Source organism: Mustela putorius, unplaced genomic scaffold (assembly GCF_011764305.1).
Source record: "Mustela putorius furo isolate JIRA1106 unplaced genomic scaffold, ASM1176430v1.1 tig00003834_pilon_pilon_pilon, whole genome shotgun sequence".
Classification (NCBI taxonomy): Eukaryota; Metazoa; Chordata; class Mammalia; order Carnivora; family Mustelidae; genus Mustela; species Mustela putorius.
The window spans coordinates 24,663,875-24,687,023 of record NW_025421987.1 but is presented as its reverse complement, the minus strand read 5'-3'; the positions used below and the strand labels follow the sequence as shown (position 1 = coordinate 24,687,023).

At 38.1% G+C, this 23,149-nt stretch overlaps 2 protein-coding genes across 2 annotated transcripts; both read right to left on the bottom strand.

Annotated features, from left to right (window-relative positions):
* Positions 1–1,384: 1,384 nt before the first annotated feature.
* On the bottom strand, positions 1,385–2,314 carry LOC101688740 (olfactory receptor 5H2-like). The gene has a single exon (XM_013046114.1). The coding sequence runs from the start codon at positions 2,312–2,314 to the stop codon at positions 1,385–1,387; it is 930 nt and encodes a 309-aa protein (XP_012901568.1).
* A 19,478-nt stretch (positions 2,315–21,792) lies between these two features.
* On the bottom strand, positions 21,793–22,722 carry LOC101689016 (olfactory receptor 5H2-like). The gene has a single exon (XM_013046113.1). It carries the CDS (start codon positions 22,720–22,722, stop codon positions 21,793–21,795), a length of 930 nt encoding a protein of 309 aa, XP_012901567.1.
* Between the last annotated feature and the right edge of the window lie 427 nt (positions 22,723–23,149).

Genomic DNA, 23,149 nt, shown 5'->3' with positions numbered 1-23,149 from the left:
GATGACAGCCTCAGTGTTATCAGTAGAACTGTGTATGAAATCAGTGCTGAGAAAGAAAGGGTAGGGGTAGACTGAAGATGGATTACTCAATATAGTTTGCAAATGCAGTGTTAAAAAAATAACATTTATGGACTTTGAGGCATAAAACATCATAATGTGTATAGATATTCATATCTCTCAGATATCTACTATGACATTCTATCACCTTAAGATTATTTGGACTTTGATAACATGCATTTAAAGCCCCTCATTGTCAATAGCACATTACAAAAAACTACATATTATTGATTTTTTAAATCTTTCTAGCTTAATTTTTTTTTTTAATTCTGGGAATATGAGACCACTTCCTTCCTAGTTGGTTACTTTTGTCTATGTACACACCAATGTAAGTCTTGGGTGAATGCGTTAGCTTTCTTTATTAATGAAGTTTTGCAGAGTGCCTAACAACACATACAAACACAGCTAGAAAGGGTCTATAGTAGACATCATAGACAGTGAGGGGCAACTTGCCTCTCACTTCCTCTAAGAAGCACGCTGGCCTAAAAGCATCTCTTAAAGCTTGGCCCTTTCTTCATTGTCTTAAACCCTTGTCATTTTCTTCCCTCATTGCTCTCTTTTCTTTTTATTTCTCTCCGTGATATCAGAGTTGAAGCCACACAAGAGGTAAAATTCACCATGCCCTAAATAAAGTAGAAAGAAAACCTTGATGGCTAGCAGAACTCTTGGGGTTTACCTCAGTTCACTCAAACACAAATCTGCCTCTACTATCCAGTTAAATGTAACATGGGTCTTGGCTATATAGCTGCGTAGGAATCAAAGATATCAAAATCAAGTTCTGTTCAGACACACTATACTATTTTAGTACTTAATGCATTTATAAATCACACCAAGGAACAGACAAACCTGTGAAATGTCTTCATTTTTGTTTTCTGTTCTATTTAAGTATGATATGAAGACTTGCTTAAAATTCCTTGTGTAGGTGCTTGGGTGTCTCAGTCATTAAGCTTCTGCCTTCAGCTCAGGTCATGATCTGTGGGTCATGGGATTGATCCCCACATTTGGGGGGTCCCTACTCAGCAGGAATCCTGTTTCTCCCTCTCCCACCCTGCCTGCTTGGGTTTGCTCTCTCACTGTCTCTTTCTCTCTCTGTGTCAAATAAATATATAAAATATTTTTTAAATTTTTTTAAATAATAAAATTTCTTGTGTGGTTTAAATATATACACAAATACTTTTATGAAATTTTTAGGTTCTCTCTCCTAGTCATTGAAAAACCAAGGTAATTATAACTGCAAAAAAAAATTGAGTACAACTCAACACATAACAACATTAGTGCACGGAATTTTGTCATTTTAATGAAAAGAGCATAGGTATTAGTATGAGATCTAAACATTTCTCTTTAATATTTTTCTCAGTGAATCTATGACTTTCTTATTCCTCAGGCTATATATAACTGGATTTAAGAAAGGAATTATGACACTGTAGAACACAGAATCCATCATATCTTGATCATCGGCCTCTGCAGATCCAGGACGCACATACATGAAGAGAAGGGGGCCATAGTACAGAGAGACAGATAAGAGGTGGGCTCCACAGGTGGAGAAGGCTTTTCTTATACCTTGTAGAGACTTCTTTTTTAAGATTGTAAAGAGAACAAGTGTGTAAGACACAAGAACAGTCAAAATGGTAAATGCTTGTATTGACCCAGAGAAAATAAATACTATCAGATAATTAATAGAAGGATCAGTACACGAAATCTTAAGTAAGGGTATAACGTCACAGTAAAAGTGATGTACTATGATGGAATTGCAGAAAGTTAATCTGAATAAAAAAGAAGTATGAATTATGGCATGAAGAAAGCCACCTAAAAATGACAAAAGTATTAGCCGGATGCATAGTGTATTGGACATAATCACTGGATAAAGTAACGGTTTGCATATGGCCACATACCGATCATATGCCATTGTTGCAAGCAGAAAACATTCTGTGGTTGCACTGATTACAAAGGAAAAAAATTGTATCATGCATTCAGAGAGAGAGATCATCTTGCTCTTGGCAAAGAAGTTGACTAGCATCTTGGGGGATACTGTGGATGATAACCAAGCATCCACAAATGCCAGACTCCCAAGAAATAAGTACATGGGGATGTGAAGGTGAGGGTCATTGCGGATAACAGCAATCAGCCCAAGGTTCCCCACAATAGTGATGAGATATATAACCAAGAACATCAGGAACAGGGGAATCTGCCACTCTGGTTGATATGTGAATCCTGTGAGAACAAACTCTTCTAGCTTTGTTGCATTTTTAGTTTCCATATTCTTAACAGATGGTCCCTGAAATTAAATGTGGTAAGTGTAAAAAGAATATTCATTAATGATTTATAAAAGACAGTTCAGTGAAGGTAATTGAAATAAAACCATACACTAGCCTGAAGACACTTTAATTTTATTTCCTCTAATATGGCAACTTTTGGGGGGAATTGCTATATTGGAAAAATACAACTACTTAAGTTCAAACTATGTGCATAATAAACAGACTTAGAAGATAAGAAAAACATTCTTAACATGACAAATTCATGGAGTAGTATTGAATGAGGTAGACAAGTTCTGTGTATAGGACATTAATGCACCATGAAAAGTAAAAATGTTAGAAAGGCCTGGATCATCAAGTGATCAGTTCCCTGTGAAACATCTTTAGCTATGTCCTTCAAAAATGGGCTGGGACTGAAACTTTTATGAAAGGGAGTGTCATTCTCAAATGTTTATTAAATTAAATATTTGATTGTAGGAAATAGGCTGAAAGGAGTGGAAACTAGAGTAAAACAACTAATCAGGTTGTTGAGGGTGAGGGTGGTGGGGTTACAGACATGGGGAAGGTATGTGCTATGAGGTGTGTAAACCTGGCGATTCGTAGACTTGTATCCCTGAGGCTAATAATACATTATATGTTAATTTTAAAAATTTTAAAAAACTAATCAGGAAGACAATATTATTGTCCAGCAATTCCCAAACCAAATTACACAAGAAAATTGGCTAGGACAGTTTTTGTGCAAAATATAGGTTTTGAGATATTACTATACAAATTTATTTAGAGCTCATGAATTGGTTGGAATAATGTGCATTTTATAAAAGCTCCCGGGTTGATTGAACAACATGTACAGTTCTTGGTCTGTGTGCAATAAGACACAGAGAGTAAAGAGGTGACAAAGAGGTAGCTCAAAGTAAGTCACAATGTAAATCATTAGGACTCAGTGACATATTGGTTGTGAAGGGAGTTGGTCGGTGTAGGAAAAAGAAGACACTTGGTGCTTGGGTAGATGGTCATCAAACATTGAGATTGAGGACTCAGGTGTGGCGGGCAGTTTTTTCAAGGAGCATTCTGAAAACATCCAGGTGAAATGCACTCAGCAGAATAGTTCTATAGGTGCTTAATAGAAATGATGACTTGGGAGTCATTAGAGTGACTAAAGGCATAGTTTTGTATGACCTATCCATTAAAGTGTATAAGGTAAAAGAGAAGGAGGAGAAAGAAACTTGTGGAAGTTAAAGAGATTACAAAATGGATATACATCATGTATGCATTGGCTAATATTCGATCGTCTATTCTACCATATGACTCTTGGTGGCAAACAGAAGCTGTCATTAAGTCCAAAAGCAAAAAGTTCTATAAACTGACTTTTCCATCATAAAGGACTTGCTTAGGTTTGACAGTAAAAGTCACCTATGCTGGATTTGGTAAATGGAGAGAAAGGGACAAAGGGCCGGGGGGAAAAGGAGAATTTGGGTTGTGAAGTCAACCAAGGAAACAATATCATGACCCTAGAAAATATATCCTACACCTCAATGGTGTAGGCATATCAAAGGAAGCTGTTGCGTCTGCATCTAGTAGCAAGCACAGCAGCTCTTAGCAAGCTAGATAGACTAGGGCAGATTTTGGCTGTTTCACAGACTTTCTTGCATTGTGTTCCTGCCCATTTCTCCAGTGGGTTTCTCCAGTCCCCTAACATTTTGACATGAAAGCCAATTTCCTTTCAATTAACCCATTTCCTTTGGCAACCAAGAGCTCTGACTTACACAAAGTGAGAAAAGAAAAAAAACAGAAAAGGATACTGAGCAAAGTGGCCAGAGATGCATGAAGGAATTGGAAAGCTGAGTGTTGCAGAATTAAAGGGAGAAAAAAACCTTGACCAGGACAAAGTGAAGTACAGTGCCAAAAGTGAAATAAGTGCTCTAATGGAATAGGAGAGAGCAATGATCATTAAGTGTGGGAATTAATAGATTCCTGGTGACTTGTGTGAGAGCAATGTCCATTTTCTGATGGAGCTGAGGTCAGAGAGCAGAGAGGAGAATGGGAAACACGGGGCACAACAGTGAGGAGAACGAAATACGGTGTGCTGAGGAATGTGGGGTGGAGATGGCAATCAGCTGCTGTCCACTGAGTATCCATGGTGTTTTTGTAGGTGGATAGGGATTGGAAAGGCCAAGACATGAAGAGAGAGAAAGAGGAAGTATCAGAGAAAGGCTGAAGATGAAACGGGGAAAAGCTCAGACACTCCAGGTAAATATTTGTCTTAACTGTGGTTTTCATTAAAATTGTCAGTACAGGGTTCGATTTCTTTTTCTTTCATTCCAAATTCCAACTTTATTTTTCTATGGAAAAATGTGTATGAAATAGAGATTTTCACTTTAATATGAGGCTAGAAACTTTGTATTGGTCATATATTTACCAAGATTGCTGAAAGCACATTCCACATTTAAAAGTCACTTTATTTTGTATTTACAGTAGTTAGAACTGAGTTTCTCTAACTACTCCCATTTGATTTGAGAGCCCTTTCCTCTCCACTAGGTTTTAGCAGAATAAAATTGAGCTAAAGCCTAGAAGCTACTCCTAGCAATATAAACGACCTATGCCAATAATTGCCAATTGGTAAATATATATTTATTTGGAATTGGTTTCCTTCCATGCAATCCCAAACTACGAGATAATTTAAAATTCTCAAGTGCAATCTGTGGGCTTTTATTAATCAGAAAGCAGAAAGGACACTGGAGGGACATTTTCTACATTTTCTCATTTATATACATACATATTTATACATATATCCATTATATATATGAGATACTCAATGAAATTATTGTCAGAAGTGGGTGAAAGGATACACAGGTGAGTAATTAAGTGATTAATTTAAAAGGTTTGTCAGAGAATGTGGTTAATTAAATGGAATAAACATTTTGAACAAATCATCAGAGTTTTCTTTACATAGGAAACATTATGACCGAAGTCTTTAAACCCATTTTTATATCATCTAACTTTCCAGTAACCAAACTCATCCTAGAGAGTCATTGTAATTCTGCTAGCCAGATAATTAACTATGATTAAAGAGTGCAAATTTAGTGATAGAGTCATTTTGCTTACCCAGATTTACTCACAATAGTAAAATACTATTAGGTTATTCACTATTTGTTTTCTTTTCTTTTTCATTTCAACTTTTTATATAAATTCTAGGTATTTAACATATACTGTTGTACTAATTGTTTTCATTTTCAACCTGCTATTTGGTCATCTTATAAACCAAATCGAAATTATTTCCAAATATAACAGTACTTTTAACTTTCTATAAAAAATAGTAAGTATTACATAAATCAGTCTCTTACCAATATTTGTTAAGATATTGTGGAGATCTTTTCAGGGTTAGGCTGTCTCAAGCAGAAAAAAAAAATAAGAGTTGCACCAGAATGACAACAGCACTGCCACAATTCTTTGCACACCGATTCATTCTGTAACCTTCAATTACTAAAAAATCAGAAAATGCTGTTTATTATAAATCAGGGGGCACCTGGGTGGCTCAGTGGGTTAAAGCCTCTGCCTTTGGCTAGGGTCATGATCCCAGGGTCCTGGGATTGAGCCCTGCATCAGGTTCTCAGCTCAGCGGGGAACCTGCTTCCTCCTCTCTCTCTTTCTGCCTCTCTGCCTACTTGTGATCTCTGTCTGTCAAATAAATAAATAAAATCTTAAAAAAAATCTTCTTTGAACTCAAGAGTTAACCAATTCTACAACTGTGTTCTTTTTCCAGAAGAGGAAGGCATGAAGAAGAATTCCCCTAATTGCACCCAAGGGTCCCCTTTAGGACAAAACTACGTTGTTCTTCTGGGCACTGAAGATTAGAATCTGTATGAGAAGTCCAGGTGTCCCAATAGGCTTTACAGACTGAGAATATCAAGTCACATATACAGTTCTAGTTGCAACAGTTGAAATTGCACACTGTGCTGCTGCTTTCCACCACTAAGGACACTTCTGGCATGTTTAGGCAAATCAGTTTATCTATAAATTGGTATTGCTCTGAGGGCTTTGATTAATATGTTCTTGTCTGAGCTAATCATACATGATTTTATTGAGGCCAGAGTACGATGTTCTCTTCAGGACCCAACTCCAAGGAAAGCTGTCGTGGCCGGCGCGACAAATCAACCAGGAACTTGAGGGTAAGAGGATGGTGAAAAGAAATTAAGAGAAAAAGAGATGGGGGCAGGAGGAGCACTGAGGAGGATGTCCAACAGTGTCGATTTTATTCCGCATCTTACAAGCTTTTATAAGGCAGATCACAATAGAAGGGGTAACCTCAAGTTCCTATAACAAGTTTTACATTAACTACAAAGAAATCTGGTGATGCTAGGTAGTCACAGCTAATGCCATTAGCTACTAGTGATACAAGAAGTTACAACCAACCAGGGAGTGGATTATGGGAGGTACAGGAACAACAAGGACCAACTAAGAATTCATGCCCCTGAACACATTGTTCCCTTCTGTAGGGAGAGTGTGTGGGAAGTCACATAGGCGAGCACACGACATATAGCACAGACCCTTTCTCAGTGCTACTCAACCTTTCCTGTTCGTAACCCTTTATTAAGGCATTTGAACTTAAAGGAGACACAAGTCAGGGCCTGGTTTGGTCCTCATCTCAAGCCTTATTGTGGCCTCCAACATCTCCTCCTTCTTTTTTTAAATAAATCAAGCATATGAATTTGTGCCCGAGCATGCAGTGGTTGTTGTCCTGTACGAAATAAGGAAACTCCCCATCCTACAATCAATATAACCAAGACAATGAATATAATGATAAAAACCCAAAAGGAATATTTCATTATATTTCCAGAATTAAACCCATGCAACCCATCTAAAATCTGAGATACCATAGTTGCAGGATTTTGTACATCTAGTTGTAAATGTCCTTTATTAACAATTTCCTTTTGCAACTCTGCAAGATCTAGACTTACATTACGATGAAACCATAATTAGCATACCAAGGTTCTTCTACTTCCACCAGTAATAACATATATGGAAGTTGCATAGTTATAAACACTATTATGGGACCTGTGCCTGACGAAGGCAGGGAAACAGGTAGAAAATTTGATAACACACAATGGTCACAATGGATATAATACAATAGATGTCCCCCTAGGAAAGAGGTGAGATCTATTGAGCCCACTACTAGTAAAAAAGGTCCAGGAACACAGGCCTGCAAAGTCAGATTGAAGTCTTTTGTAGCAGTATAACCACTCCTGGCTATTTGCACTCCGATTGGTCCCAGGGCAGCAACCAGTCTCAAGAGTTCTGCATGAAACATCCCTCAGCTGTAAGTGGGGAGAAGTCTTCTTCTCCATCTGTTCTGGCCATTCAATGTGAGACGAGAGCAATCCTCTGTTGGAGATGCGAGGATTCGGCACCACCTTTCTGGCATCCAGAAAGGGTGTCTTCATCCTTCGGAAAAACACAAACAAAATCGCATCCTCTGTGGAGGACAGGGTCAGGACCCTTCCAAATGCCTCTCAGGGGGTCTTTCCACCTAGCATAAGGAAGAGGAAAAAAGTCTGTATGCCAAAAGCGTTCAGCTGCTGTGCGACCTGGATCATCGACATTCAAAAAATTTTAAAATATAAAGAGTTAAAATTAAATACATATGAGGAGAGTATATCACTGTTCCCTGTAGTATCTCCCCCTCTTTTAATTTTTTAAGATATTATTTAAGGGTACCATTAGCTCTTTCAACATTGGCTTGTCCTTGTGAATTATAGGGGATATCCATTGAATGTTCTGATTTGTTTGCAAATAAGTATTTTTACATTTTTGTAAGTCACAGATATCTAAAAAATATATCCCGAGTCTGGAAGAGCAAACATTAGAGAACCAGCAATGTTTAAAATAAGACAAAACTTTAAGAAACCACCACATTACAACTTCCTTCAGTTCATCTAGTCCCATGTTACTAACTCTGGTTTACTCTGAATGCAGCTTTTACTTCTGGAAATTTTTACCCATTTCAGATCCCAGGATTTTAACACATCAAAGACCTGTATTTGTCCCAAACATCTCCCATTTGACTTTCCTTTAGGGTGGTTACCCAAATGTAACTCAAGGTTTATCCTTGGTTTAGCAGTACTGAGTAACTTAGCATATCAAGGAAAAGCCTTGAGTCAAAGAGGCCTCATTTACAACTCTGGGCAGGCAAAGAGAAAGCCATTTACATTTTCTTTTTAACAGTAGATTAATTAATCCAGGAAAGTTTTGTACTTGAGTGGATCATCAATAAAGATTTGCCATGACAGAGGACTTTAGTCTTTCTTTCTTAAATACTATGCCTCATTTGAACAGAAACATTTTACAGGAAAAGATTCATTAGTCCTTTTTCTCCTCTTGTGAATAAATCCACCAAAACTAATCTAATACGGTCAAATTTTTAACATATTTCATTGTTTCCTTTAAAACCTATAAACCGAAGCAAATAAAAGTCACTTCCCCTGATTCTATTACGACTTACTATATACCCTCAGGTTTATCTCCTTTCATGTTCTGGTGTAACCAGACATTTTCACTTTAAGACAAAACTACTCATTCTTTTAGGCCCTCCTTTTTGTGTGTACAGTTAATCTTAGTCCATCCTGACCATACCTAAAATTCTTTTTTGAAGATTTCCCCTCATGAACCTTCTACAACTTGCTTTTGCATTCAGGTTTTGTCCCAAGTCATTTCCTTCCAATCAACCATCTCATTTAGGACAAAATTACCTTCTCTTACTTTTAACAAAATGTACTCCCATTCCTTAAATCTTTCTTATGTATCTTTTACTTTCCTACATATAGGGTTGCTTTCTCATTTCCATCAGCCTTTCTATACCAGTGTCTCCTCTTTTCTTCCTAAGACTGAGTTTTCTGCATTTCCCTCCCAAAGTAAATGATGACACAGACAAAGGGAGGGGGATCTTTCAGATGCTGTCCTGCTCGTGTCCCTCGCAAGAATTTAGGAGCATCTTAGCTAAGGTCCATCCATATAAACCCCGGACCAGGCTACTCCGTGGAGTAGATGCCGTTATGCCATATGACGACCCACGAGACTCAGGGTGCAGCCCTCTCAGACTCCGTAGCTGAAGCGGTGGAGCCATACAGACACATTCACAGAGTCAGGCACTCTTCAGATTCAAACAGGTTGGACACCCTCCCCTTTGGGTATCCCTGGCTAATGGGAGGTTATCAGTCTCCCCTTCCATTCTTTATGAATGGGTCTAGCTCAGACAGTGGCCCCGGGGCTGTTACAACAGAATTCAGTTAAGCACAAAAGATGTTTACCAACAGATTTCAAAAGCACAAACCTAGTTCCAGTGACCAGCGCTCTAGCATTTTATCTCATTTGATTTAAAGTTTCAGGTTAGCAAAGACTTTGAAATCTACTTTAACAATTACCCATTAAAACTTTGAGACAGACAATTAACCATCAGTTTAGTCATTTCTTTGCTAACAGATTTCAACAGATTTTAACAAATAACACGAGCTTATTTGACTTTAAGTAAAAACTCTGAAGTTTCACATTTACTACTGTTAACTCAAAAGACATGTTTACCCTAATTAACCCAACAAACTTAATTTAGTTCAAATATTGATTTACATTCCACCTGGTTCCACTCCGTTTCGAATGTTTACCTGAGACCTGGGTGGGAAGATCTGGAGTGGGGGGTGTTAGGTCCAGGGGGCGCTCTTCTTTTAGACTCATATAGTTAGAAGCTATAGAGGTTAACTCTATAGAATGTTGCAGATCTAAAGCCTCTGGAATATCTTCCCAAACTTTCATGGTTCCTTCAGGGTAAGCACACGGTCCTCTAATTCTCAACTGATTTTTAATTTCTGCCCTACTTGCTGCCAAATTTATAAATTTACCGTTCCTTCTTTAGGGAACCAAGGACAAAGATCAGACTCCACACCAAAAAATTGGTGTAAGGCCTTCTTTGAGTGCTTAGACCCCTTCTGCTTTAAAAGGACCTGCAATGTCGTAACAAAAAGATCCTGTTCCATAGACTGCGATTGCCCCATATTATTTTACTCCTGCTGTCGCCCGTCAACCTGGGCTCCTCTTACCTGACTGTCCGGCAACTACTTGCCTGTCTATGCGCACTCCCTTGAAATGTGCTCACGTCCCTGTTCGGGTGCCACTTGTCATGGCCGGCGCAACAACTCGACCAGGAATGTGAGGCTAAGAGGATGGTGAAAAGAAATTAAGAGAGAAAGAGATGGGGGCAGGAGGAGCACTGAGGAGGATGTCCAACAGTGTCGATTTTATTCTGCATCTTACAAGCTTTTATAAGGCAGATCACAATAGAAGGGGTAACCTCAAGTTCCTATAACAAGTTTTACATTAACTACAAAGAAATCTGGTGATGCCAGGTAGTCACAGCTAATGCCATTAGCTACTATTGATACAAGAAGTTACAACCAACCAAGGGAGTGGATTATGGGAGGTACAGGAACAACAAGGACCAACTAAGAATTCATGCCCCTGAACACATTGTTCCCTTCTGTAGGGAGAGTGTGTGGGAAGTCACGTAGGCGAGCACAGACCCTTTCACAGTGCTACTCAACCTTTCCTGTCCGTAACCCTTTATTAAGGCATTTGGACTTAAAGGGAGACACAAGTCAGGGCCTGGTTTTGTCCTCATCTCAAGCCTTATCTTGGCCTCCAACAGAAACTTGTCCTCATGCAAACTACAGCTCACATTACAGATCTAGACCTGACTCCACACTTTAAACTGAAATCTGATGAGAAATCTCAGTAGGCAAAGGTCAGGGGAAATGCAAAGGGAAACAAAGATAAAGCACCACAGTGAGAAGTGCCATAGCTCAGTGCTTCTCAAATTTTAATGCCTGTGAATCTCCTACAGAGAGAGAGCTTGTTAAAGTGCAGATTCTGTATGAGTAGATGTGGGTGAGGCCTGAGGGTCTTCAGTTCTATCCTGGTGATTGCTGCCTCTGGACTTGTATCACCCACAAAGCCTTTGTCCTTGGAGGGCTAGATTTTCAGAGAGCCCAGATCATGGGAATAGCACAATCTAACAGAAATCTAACAGATTACAAAGGGAGAAGCTAGGAGTAACCAGATGGTGTGGGGGAGGCCAGCATGGATGGGATCACACATGCCCTTGGAGGCTCATTCAAAGACTTTGTGTTTTACCCTAGTTTAAAGGAAAAGAGGGATTTTGAACATGGTAGTATATGTGTTTGCGTTTGCCTTTTGTGTATTACAAAGTAAGTTGTCAATGAACTTTCCTTCAGAAAAATAAAAATTTACTTCTTTGAGACATTGTGATTTACTACTTGAAGAGTAGAAAAAATGTTCAGCCTTCACATGGGACTTCAATGGCAGCTAGGGGAAAGCGAACAGCATCTCTTTTGGCAGACTGATTGATCAATATTCTTGCTTCCTTATAATTTTGCTTGTGCAAGCCAAAATGGAGGAGGGAAAACAGCACTGATAAAATAATGTCATTCTGAAAACTTAGTAGAAGAGTGGAGGAAGCAGGATGGTGTGCAGAGATGGCTTCAACATAACGCAAATGGCTTAAACCTACTGACCCCTTCAATTTTGACCCCTTCAATTTCTGTGCTCCCTTGAGCACAGAAGGTCTGTGATGTTGCTTCCAGTAAGAGTAGTCTTCTCAACCTTGGTCATTTATACAAGTGGGCTGTGGTATTCACATGCATTTTGCTGATAACACACTGTATAAAGCATCTTCTTGTGTCCTGTTTTGATATCTTTATATCTTGTTTGGTGAACTATTGGTTGAAATCCTGGTCAAGTTTTTAATTGAGTTAATTCCTTTGAGTTAATTATTTTTTAATTAGTGTGTTTTGTGAATTCTTCCTATATACAAGTTTAAGTCATTATCAGATATATGATGTGCAAGTATTTCTCAGGATTCTTGTTGTCTTTCTTTCCCACAAAGATATCAAACTGGCCCAGTACACACATGGCATTAGATGTTTGACACAAGTGAGCAAGAAGTAGCAACTGTTCAATGCTTCCTGGTAAGAAATGTGCATGGCAGAGGGGGAGAAGAGACCCAACAAAATCCAGAGTACCTGACTGGCTCACTGCATAGAGCATGCAATTCTTGATCTGAGGGTTTGAGTTCCAACCCTCCCATTGGGTGTGGTGTCTACTTTAAAAAAAAAGAGAGAGAGAGATCTTATACTTGAGTGAAATTCCTAGGGGTCAGTGATATAGGGCACGTGGACATTTCCCTTCTGAAGTGAAGGATAAGTTGCTTCATCTGGCCCTCCCACAACTGAAAAAGAGTCAACACCTAGTGGGTTCTTGTGGATTCTAGACACTGTATCATCCTCATTTGGGTGTATTATACCAGACCATTCACAAAGTGACCAGATAAACCCCTAGTTTTGAGATGTGCTCAGAATAGGAAAAGGCTTTGTAAAAGTATAGGTTGCTGTCCATGGCACTCCACAAATTTGGCCATGTGATTCAGCAGAGGCAATGGTGCTTGAAGTAGCAGATCCAGTAAGGAAACTTTGGAGCCTTTGATAGGCCTCCTAGATGGGCCACAATGCAGGCTGTTAGAATTTTGGAGCAAAGCCCTGCCATCCTCAGTGGATAACTACTCTAGCTTTAAGAAACACCCATTGGTCAGCAACAGGCTTGTAGCTAAGACTGACTGCTTAGTCACAGGCCACTAAGTGGACATGCAACCAAATCTATCCTTACAAGCTGGATGTCATTTGATCCTCCAAGACATTAAGTTGGGAATTCATGGGAACACTCTACAGTGAAATGAAATGAAACTGACTGCTGTATGTGTGTCAGAGCCAGAACAGGCCCTGAAGACACAAGCAGTTGCATGAACAAGTGGCCTAAATTCTTATGGCCCTTTTTCCTGCTGCACGGGCCTCTCTCTCCTAGCCTGATCCTATGGTCTCATGGGGAATTCTTTATGATCAATTGACAGAGGGGGAAAATTGGAGTCCTGGTGGGTAGATGTTTCTGCACAAAATGTAGACATCATCTAAAAGTAGACAGCTACCACACTACAAATCCTCTCTGTGATTTTCCGGTACAACAGAGGTGAATGGAAATCTTCCAGGTGGCAGTACTTGGAGCAGGGAACCTGGTTGCTCACCCTGGAAAGAGAAATGGCCAGATGTGTGATTACATACCAATCCATGAGCTATGACTAAAGGTTTGCTAGGTGATCAGAGACTTTGAAGGAATTTTACTAGGAAATTGAAGACAAGGAAATTTGTGGAAGAGGTATGAAAACACAGCTCTCCAAAAATCATGAAGATATTTGTGTCTCATAAAAACTATCATCAAAGTGTGACCTCAGCAGAGAAGGATTTAAAAAATCAAGTAGATGGAAAGACCTACTTTTGGACAATCATCATCTTTCTTCAGACATTTCTGTCATCATCCAGTGGATTCATGAACAAAATGATCCAGTGTCAGGGAAGGAAGTCATGCATGTGTTCACATCATGGACTTCATTTACCTAGGCCACCTTGGCTACAGCCATTGCTGAGTGCTCAGTCAGCCAGGAGCTGAGATAATACTGAGTCTCTTAAATATCAGTATCTATTAGAATCATCAACTAGCTACCTGGTGGAAGGTTGATTACGTTAGAAAGTTGCCATCATAAAAGGGAAGTGGTTTTTATCTCTTACTAGAAAAGGCACCTATTCTATACACAGATTTACCTTTGATTTGATTTATTCTACCAAAATCATCATCTTGGACTTTTCAGAATTCCTTATCCACTGCCCCAAATCATAGGATTACATGCAGTGTATCTTCTGAACAAGGAATTTATTTCACATCCAAAGACTGCAGCAAAGGACCCATGACCATAAAATTCACTGGTCTTATCCTATTCCCTTCCATTCTGAAGCAACTTGTTTGATAGAATGTGGAATAGCCTTTTTGGAGACACCTTTATAGCATAACTACATGTGATACCTTACAGCATTAGAGTATTTCTAAAGGCGGTATGTTTTATGAGTCAGCAACCAGTGTATTATACTGGTTCAGTGGGACCACTCACTGTTACCCCTAGGAATACACTAGCATTTTTTTTTTTTAATTTTTTGGCCACCAGCATAATTTTTGATTCATGTACCCTTGATCTTATCCTCTGGTGGTCTAGAGGTCTTGGAGCCAAAGTGAGGAATGCTGGAATGCTGTCATCAGGATACACAACAGTGATCCATGTAGCTGGAAGGAGAAGCAGACTCCCCACTGAGCAGGAAGTCTGATACAGGACTGTATCCCAGGATCCTGAGATCATGACTAAGCCAAAGGCAGTTGATTAACAGACTGAGCCACTAGGTGTCCCTGGAATATGTTGTATATGAAATTTCATTGAGAATGATGATCCAAAAGTTTGTTCTACTTAAAAAATCATTTTTTAACTGAGCATAATTTTAAGAAAAAGGAAATTTGAGGCATTAAAAAGAGCTCATTTTTGAATTAACTAAGGATCCATCTATTAACCTTACCCAAATGAGGCAATGGAGTTTTCATTGGCTATCATCACTTTCAATCATGGTTTCCAAGAGAAAGTTATAAAAGGTCCACAATTCTTCATCCTTTAAAAAAGAGTCCCATTGAAATTTGGATTCACTGTCCCAAAGCAGGGAGGAAAGTACAAATCAGAGAGTAGAAACCTTTAGAAAAACTTGGGAAGGGGATACTGAGGGCCACCAGAGAGGAGTGAAGAGGGAGGAGAGGGGTTCCTTCCTGTTTTCCGTTATGCTGCAAACTGCCTCCTGGTTCTCAAGTGTCACTCTGACTGGGTCCCCTCACAGCAGTCTCACCCTCTCCGGCCTACTCCTGCACATGTTCCCCACCTGCCCACCTCTTCATTCTCTCTTCCTTATTTTCCTCCCGTGGAGACAGTGTTTTCTGTCCCTTCTTTGGCCCAAACCCAGCCTAACAAACAAGAGCCATTTCTTAGGCTCAGCTTTTGAAACAGGAACGAGTGTCTTCACTTCAGCCAGAAGCATGGTCTTCGATGCTTCCAGGGCCTCAGGGTCTCTCGGGAGGGAAGAGAACTGGACCTGACCCAGTCTGAACTATCTGACCCTCAGAGGTGGACCCAAGACATCCTCAAGACCCTAACATTTCTCCTTGGATAGGGGACCAGAGGGGCTTGCAATGTGGCATAAAAACAAGGAGAAGTCACCTAAAGGATGTCAATGTTCTCTCCCTCTGCTTGGGTTGCATTTTCCAAAGTCACACTTTTCAGGTCAGCATTTCTAGTGAATATACAGAATGAGACCACACTAGTGTTGACCCCTCCCCCTCAACCTTGGCCCTTTCCCGCTAATCAGAAACCAGGCAAGGGATCTCAGAAGACATAGGGGGAGGGCAGGGAAGATGCTGTGTGTTTTTGGCATAACTTCACTGGGATTTGGAATTCTTTTCTCTCTGAACAGAAAGCCTGTTCTAGTCCTAGCCAGACACTTCAGGGAGGGTGGGGGTGGGGAGAATACTGTAATGAAACTGGTTAGTCAATATTGTCTTAATATTGTTGACAATTCTGTAGTTTCTTTTTATGAGTATTTCTGTTTAAGCTATTTCACCTTTGTTTTGAAATCCTTCCCTTTTAGGAGAAAATGTGACACTTGTGAAAAAGCTTGTAAGAAAGCCCCTCTTCCATGACCCCCTTTTTTTTTTCCTTTAAACCTTCTTTAAATGACAAATCTAGGTAATTAAGGTTGTGAATTTTTATTTTTGCTTTGTTTTTAATGAACATTTGTCTTTCAGAATAGGATTGTGTGATAATGTTTAAATGGCAAAAACATGATTTTGTACAATTAACAAAAAGCTACTGCAAGCAAAATAAAACATTTATTGGTAACACACACACACACACAAACACACAAAATATTCACATATTGTGGTTAAGTAGGAGAGAGAGGATGTTCAGAAACTCCATTTTGACTGGTCTCTAAATATTTGTTATTATAAAAACTTGGCTTCACTGATTATTTTAAAACAGTGGTTCCTAAGTATGGCTTCAAGCCAGTAGCATTAGCATAACTAAATCAGAAACACTACTGATGGAGCCTATCAATATGCTTTCACACGTTCTCCCCATGATCTTGATGCCCACTCTAATTTATGAACCACCATTGTGAAAGAACAACATGAATGTCTATGCCAGAGAGATTTTGACATATACTGAATATACACACTCAGTAAGATTTTGACATGGGTGGTCTACAATGCAGACATTGAGAAATACTGTTCTAGTGTTGACTGATGTTTTTCTTAACCTAATTACATTATTTCCTTGAATACCATGTAAGACAATTTTGTTAGCAATCTCCTGAACAGTAGAAAGTATTGTAATGTGATGAGAAAAGTGTATGTATATGACATTATTTACATTTAAAGAGATATTAAATATGAGTTGTTCTTTTTGAGACTTTTATTCAAGATAGTTAACATACATTATTATATTATTTTCATGTGTACAATATCATGCTATATATTTCTCAGTTCTCATCAAGATAAGTACTCTCTTAATCTCCTTTATCTATTTCACCCATCCCCCCACCCCTCCTCACCTCCCATCTGCACGATGTTCTCTATATTTAAGTCTACTTTTTATGTATGCTTGTCTTTTTTGTTTTATTTTTTTCGTTTGTTTTTTATTAAATTTTACATATGAATGAAATCTTATGGTATTTGTTTCCCACTGATTTATTTCACTTAACATTGTGCCCTCTAGGTCCTTCCATGTTGCTGCACATCACAAGATGTCTTTCTCTTTTATGGCAAAATAATATTCCATTTTGTGTATGTGTGTATGTGTACTTCTTCATTATCCATTCATCAACCAATGGACATGAATTGCTCCCATATCATGGCTATTTTAAATAATGTTGCAATAAAATCGAGTTGTATATATCTCTCTGAAGTGGGTTTTCACTTTCTTTCGATAAATACTCAGTAAGGGAATTAATGTATCACATAGTAGTTCTACTTTTCAATTTTTTTAGGAACCTCCATACTGTTTTTTATAGTGTCTGTACCAATTTGTGTTCTCACCAAGTGCACAAGTTTTCCTTTCTATATACATGTTAACCAACATTTACTATTTCTTGTGGTTCTGATTATAAGTATTGTGACAGATGTAAGGTGATATCTCATTGTTTTCATTTGCATTTCCCTGATGATTAGTGATGTTGAACATCCATCCATTTATGTGTCCGTTGGCCATCTATATCTTCTTTGGTAAAAATTCTATTTCAGTCCTCTGCCCGTTGTTAATCAGAGTATTTGGGTTTCCTTGGTGTTCAGTTGTGTAAATTCTTTATATATTGTTTATCAGACATATCATTTGGAAATATCTCCTCCCTTTCAGTAGGGTGCCTTTTGTTGTTGTTGGTGGTGGTAGTTTCCTTTGCTGTGCAGAAGATTTTTATAGGAATTGAGTTCTTTTAAATCTTCAACTTAAGAAAATAAACCTTCATAATAAAAACTATGCAAAGTATGTAATCTGTGTTTCCAAGGGATGACTGAATCCCACATCAGCAGCAGTTGTTCTAGACAAATACACAAACTTAACATTGTGATATCATCCTTTACATCTAAGTATCTATTAAATAATACATATGTAATGTCATATATTCTTTTTAAAGGACTGATAGAATATCTTGTCTATAATATGGACTTTGCACAGATATATATTTTTTACCTCTTTCCTGACATGCTACTTACATCACAAAAATAGTATACAAAATGAATAGCGCTGTAACAGAAATGAGAATGGGATTACATCAGTGGACAAAGGATTTTGATGGATTTCTGGAAGGAATAAGACAGTTGGTATTTTACTGAAGTTCCAACCAGAAGAAATGAATCTACAGACCTGAAATATACAAGAGGAGGCTACAGAGGAAGTCTGAGCTTCTGAGAGACCCCCAGCTCTCTGTCCCATACTCTTCTAGCCTACAGTCAGACCTGAGAGGTAACATTCTCAGACTCACAGGTGGATGTCAGGCTTCTCATTCAAAGAAAAAGCCAATTAGGAAAACAGACCTTTCTGAGACTGAAGAAATACACAGTAGTAGTTTATATTACTATTTTTGTCTTGGGGTCATAAAAATGAAAGAACAAGAAAAGTCTAGATAATTAACAGGACAAATCAGAATGATAGGAATATCATAAAGCAAAGAATCAATAAATTGCACACATAAGGAAGATATAAATTCTCAAGTTTAAAGAGTAAAAACAGGGTGTCTGGGTGGCTCAGTGGGTTGAGCTGCTGCCTTCAGTTCAGGTCATGATCTCAGGGTCCTGGAATTGAGTCCCGCATCAGGCTCTCTGCTCGGCAGGGAGCCTGCTTCTGTCTCTCTCTGTCCACCTGCCTCTCTGCCTACTTGTGATCTCTCTCTGCCATATAAATAAATAAAATCTTAAAAAAAAATAAAAGAGTAGAAACAGCTGCACATTAATCCATTCAGTTGCTTTGCTAGCTCTTGGGAGTATCTCTCAAGAAAAGAAAAAGAGAGCAGATGACCTGGTCTAATCTTGTGATCTGTACCTCCAGAAGTACATGATAATGATATTTTTCTTTATTTTTTTCTTTATTTATTTTAAAGATTTCATTTATTTATTTGAGATAAAGCATGAAGGAGCAGAGGGAGGTGGAGGAGATGTAGAGGGAGAAGCAGGCACCCCATTGAGCAGGAAGCCTGATCTCTGGACTCTGGGATAATGACCTGAGCTGAAGGAAGATGCTTAAGGAACTGAACAATTTAGGCACCCTGTGTTTCTTTTTTTAATATAAGTATTTTTCTTAAATACTTATATGTGTTATATCTTTAAGGAAGCATCTACTGAAAGGGCTTCTCCTTGGTCTTGTCTCATACTCCATCCAAGGAACTAATTCTAGTGATAAGAGGAAGAATTCACTTTATGTCTATGATGCTCAAGATTGTCATGAAAGAAACAGGAAGAGGGGTTGGCCTGCAGCAGCCATCCCCAATCTAGTTATTTCCCTGGGCTCATTAACTTACTGAAAACAAGTGACATGACATTCTATTGTGTTTTATGTGTGCATGCTGTTACATTTTTAAAATTTCACAGGTTGTTCACAAATACTTACTTAAGACCTCATGTGTAAGTCACTGTTCTACATGCTGAACAAGTTCAGGAGTACTAGGACTTCTGAGTTATATTCTAAAAGAGTGTGTAAACCAAAAATAAGTACTATACAAGGCCAGGTGTGATCTAAGAAGAATAAATAAACTAATGTACTTCAAATGAGTATGAATTCTTATCCTCTTTGTGGTAATCTGGAAATTCGTCAAGGAAGCTATAACACTTACATTGCTAGACCTTAAAGAAAAAACATCACATCCATTGCAAATAAACATGAGTAGTTGTGGAGTGACATGGAGCATTTTATTCTCTATGGGGAGACCTAAATAGGCAAACGATTGAACCTGAAAGAATGAGGTGTTTCCAGAAGGCTTTCAATAATTCTATATGGGTATAAAACATGGTCTTAGGAGAATTGGAGGAAAAGCACTTCAGTGTTAAACCAAGGTTTACTTAAAACCTCAAATAATGCCAGGGTGAACAAATGCAGGCTGAAGAAGATACTGATACTTATGTGGATATATATGTAAGTGTAGATCTAACTAGATCTATATCATATATTCTGGACTTACACATGAGCAGAAAGATATGCATATGTATACATATATATGCATATGTATATACACACACACATATGTCCACACATACATTTTTGTATGTTCACCATATATATACACACATATATAATATATATACACATATATATTTATATACATATATTTTTGTAGACAGATACATATATATCTACAAAAATATACCATATATTATACTACATAACCTAGTGACAAAGACAATCCATTAAATGTTATTGAAAATGTATCATTAACATTAGTTACGTTTACAAAGTTTAGGAAGTAAGAGAGTATCAGTAGGATACAGATACTGATACTAAAGAGGATAAGTAATTAGAGTAGTGCAAATCACAGAAGTGGGTAGTCATGGGGATTACAGGCTTAGTGGTCTCAGTAGAACTGTGTATGGAATCAGTGGTGAGAAAGGAAGGGTAGAGGTGGATTGAGATGGATTACTCAGTATACTTTGCAAATGGAGTATGATAAAAAATAACATTTATGGACTTTGAGGCACAAAAAACCATAATTTATATAAATATTCATATCTCTCGTAAGTACCCACTAGGTACCCACTATGACATTAAGTCACCTTAAGATTATTTAGACTTTGGTAACATGCATTTAAAGCCCTTCATTGTCAATAACACATTCCAAAAACTACATATTATTGATTTTAAAATCTTTCTAGCGTAATTTTTTTTTTTTTAATTCTAGCGATATTGAGACCACTTTGTTCCAAGTTGGCCACTTTTGTCTATGTCCACACCAGCTTAAGTCCTTGATGAATGTGTTAGCTTTCTTTATTAGTGAAGTTTTAGAGACTGTCTAACAACATACAAACACAGCTAGAAAGGGTCTATAGTAGGCATCATAGACAGTGAGAGGCAACTTGCCTCTCACTTCCTCTAAGAAGCACACTAGCCTAAAAGCATCTCTTAAAGCTTGACCCTCTTTCTTCATTGTCTTAAAACCCTTGTCATTTTCTTCCCTCATTGCTCTCTTTTCTTTTTATTTCTCTCTGTGGTTATCAGAGTTGAAGCCACACGAGAGGTAAAATTCACCATGCCCTAAATAAAGTAGAAAGAAAACCTTGATGGCTGGCAGAACTCTTGGGGTTTTCCTCTGTTCACTCAAACACAAGTCTGCCTCTACTATCCAGTTAAATGGAACATGGGTCTTGGCTATATAGCTGCATAAGTATCAAAGACACCAAAATCACGTTCAGTTCAGAGGCACTATACCATATTAGTAATTAATGCATTTATAAATCACACCAAGGAACAGACAAGCCTGTGAAATGTTTTAATTTTTGTTTTGTTTTATTTAGGTATGATATGAACACTTGATTAAAATTCCTTATATGTGGGTCCCTGGGTGTCTCAGTCATTAAGCTTCTGCCTTCCGCTCAAGTCATGATCCGTGGGTCCTGGGATTGATCCCCACATTAGGTAGGTGCGGGGTGGGGGGTGTCCCTGCTCGGCGGAAAGCCTGCTTCTCCCTCTCCCACCCTGCTTGCTTGGGTTTGCTCTCTTGCTGTATCTTTCTCTCTCTCTCTCTGTCAAATAAATCTATAAGATGTTGAAAAATATTTATAATAATAAAATTTCTTGTGTGGTTTGAAAAATATGCACAAATTCTTTTATGAGAGTATTAGGTTCTTCCTCCAAATCATTGAAGACTAAGGTAATTATAACTGCAAAAATAATGACTATTACTCAACACATAGCAATAGTAGTCCACAGAATTTTGTCATTTTAATGAAAGGAGAATAGATATTAGTATGAGATCTAAACATTTCTCTTTAATATTTTTCTCAGTGAATCTGTGACTTTCTTATTTCTCAGGCTGTATATAATTGGATTTAAGAAAGGAATTATGACAGTATAGAATACAGAACCCATCATATCTTGATCATCTGCCTCTGCAGATCCAGGACGCACATACATGAAGAGAAGGGGGCCATAGTACAGAGAGACAGATAAGAGGTGGGCTCCACAGGTGGAGAAGGCTTTTCTTATACCTTGTAGAGACTTCATTTTTAAGATTGTAAAGAGAACAAGTGTGTAAGACACAAGAACAGTCAAAATGGTAAATACTTGTATTGACCCAGAGAAAATAAATAGCATCAGATAATTAATAGAAGGATCAGTACACGAAATCTTAAGTAAGGGTATAACGTCACAGTAAAAGTGATGTACTATGATGGAATTGCAGAAAGTTAATCTAAATAAAAAAGAAGCATGAATTATGGCATGAAGAAGGCCACCTAAAAATGACAAAACTATCAGCTGGATGCACAGCATATTGGACATAATCACTGGATAAAGTAACGGTTTGCATATGGCCACATACCGATCATATGCCATTGTTGCCAGCAGAAAACATTCTGTGGTTGCACTGATTGCAAAGGAGAAAAATTGTATCATGCATTCAGAGAGAGAGATCATCTTGCTCTTGGCAAAGAAGTTGACTAGCATCTTGGGGGATACTGTGGATGATAACCAAGCATCCACAAATGCCAGATTCGCAAGAAATAAGTACATGGGGATGTGAAGGTGAGGGTCATTGCGGATGACAGCAATCAGCCCAAGGTTCCCCACAATGGTGATGAGATATATAACCAAGAACACCAGGAACAAGGGAATCTGCCACTCTGGTTGATATGTGAATCCTGTGAGAACAAACTCTTCTAGCTCTGTTGCATTTTTAGTTTCCATATTCTTAATAGATGGTCTCTGAAATTAAATGTGTAAATGAAAAAGAATATTCATTAATGATTTATAAAAGAGTTCAGTGAGGGTAATTGAAATAAAACCATACACTAGCTTGAAGGCACTTCAATTTTATTTCCTCTAATATGGCAACTATTGGGGGGAATTTTTATATTGCAAAAATATAACTACTTAAGTTCAAACTATGTACAAGATAAACAGATTTAGAAGATAAGAAAAACATTCTGAACATGAGCAAGTTCTGTGTATAGGACATTAATGCAGCATGAAAAGTAAAAATGTTAGAAAGGCCTGGATCATCAAGTGATCAGTTCCCTGTGAAACATCTTCAGCGGTGTCCTTCAAACAATAGGCTGGGACTGAAAGCTTTTAAGAAACGGAGTGTCATCCTCAGATGTTTATTAAATTAAAT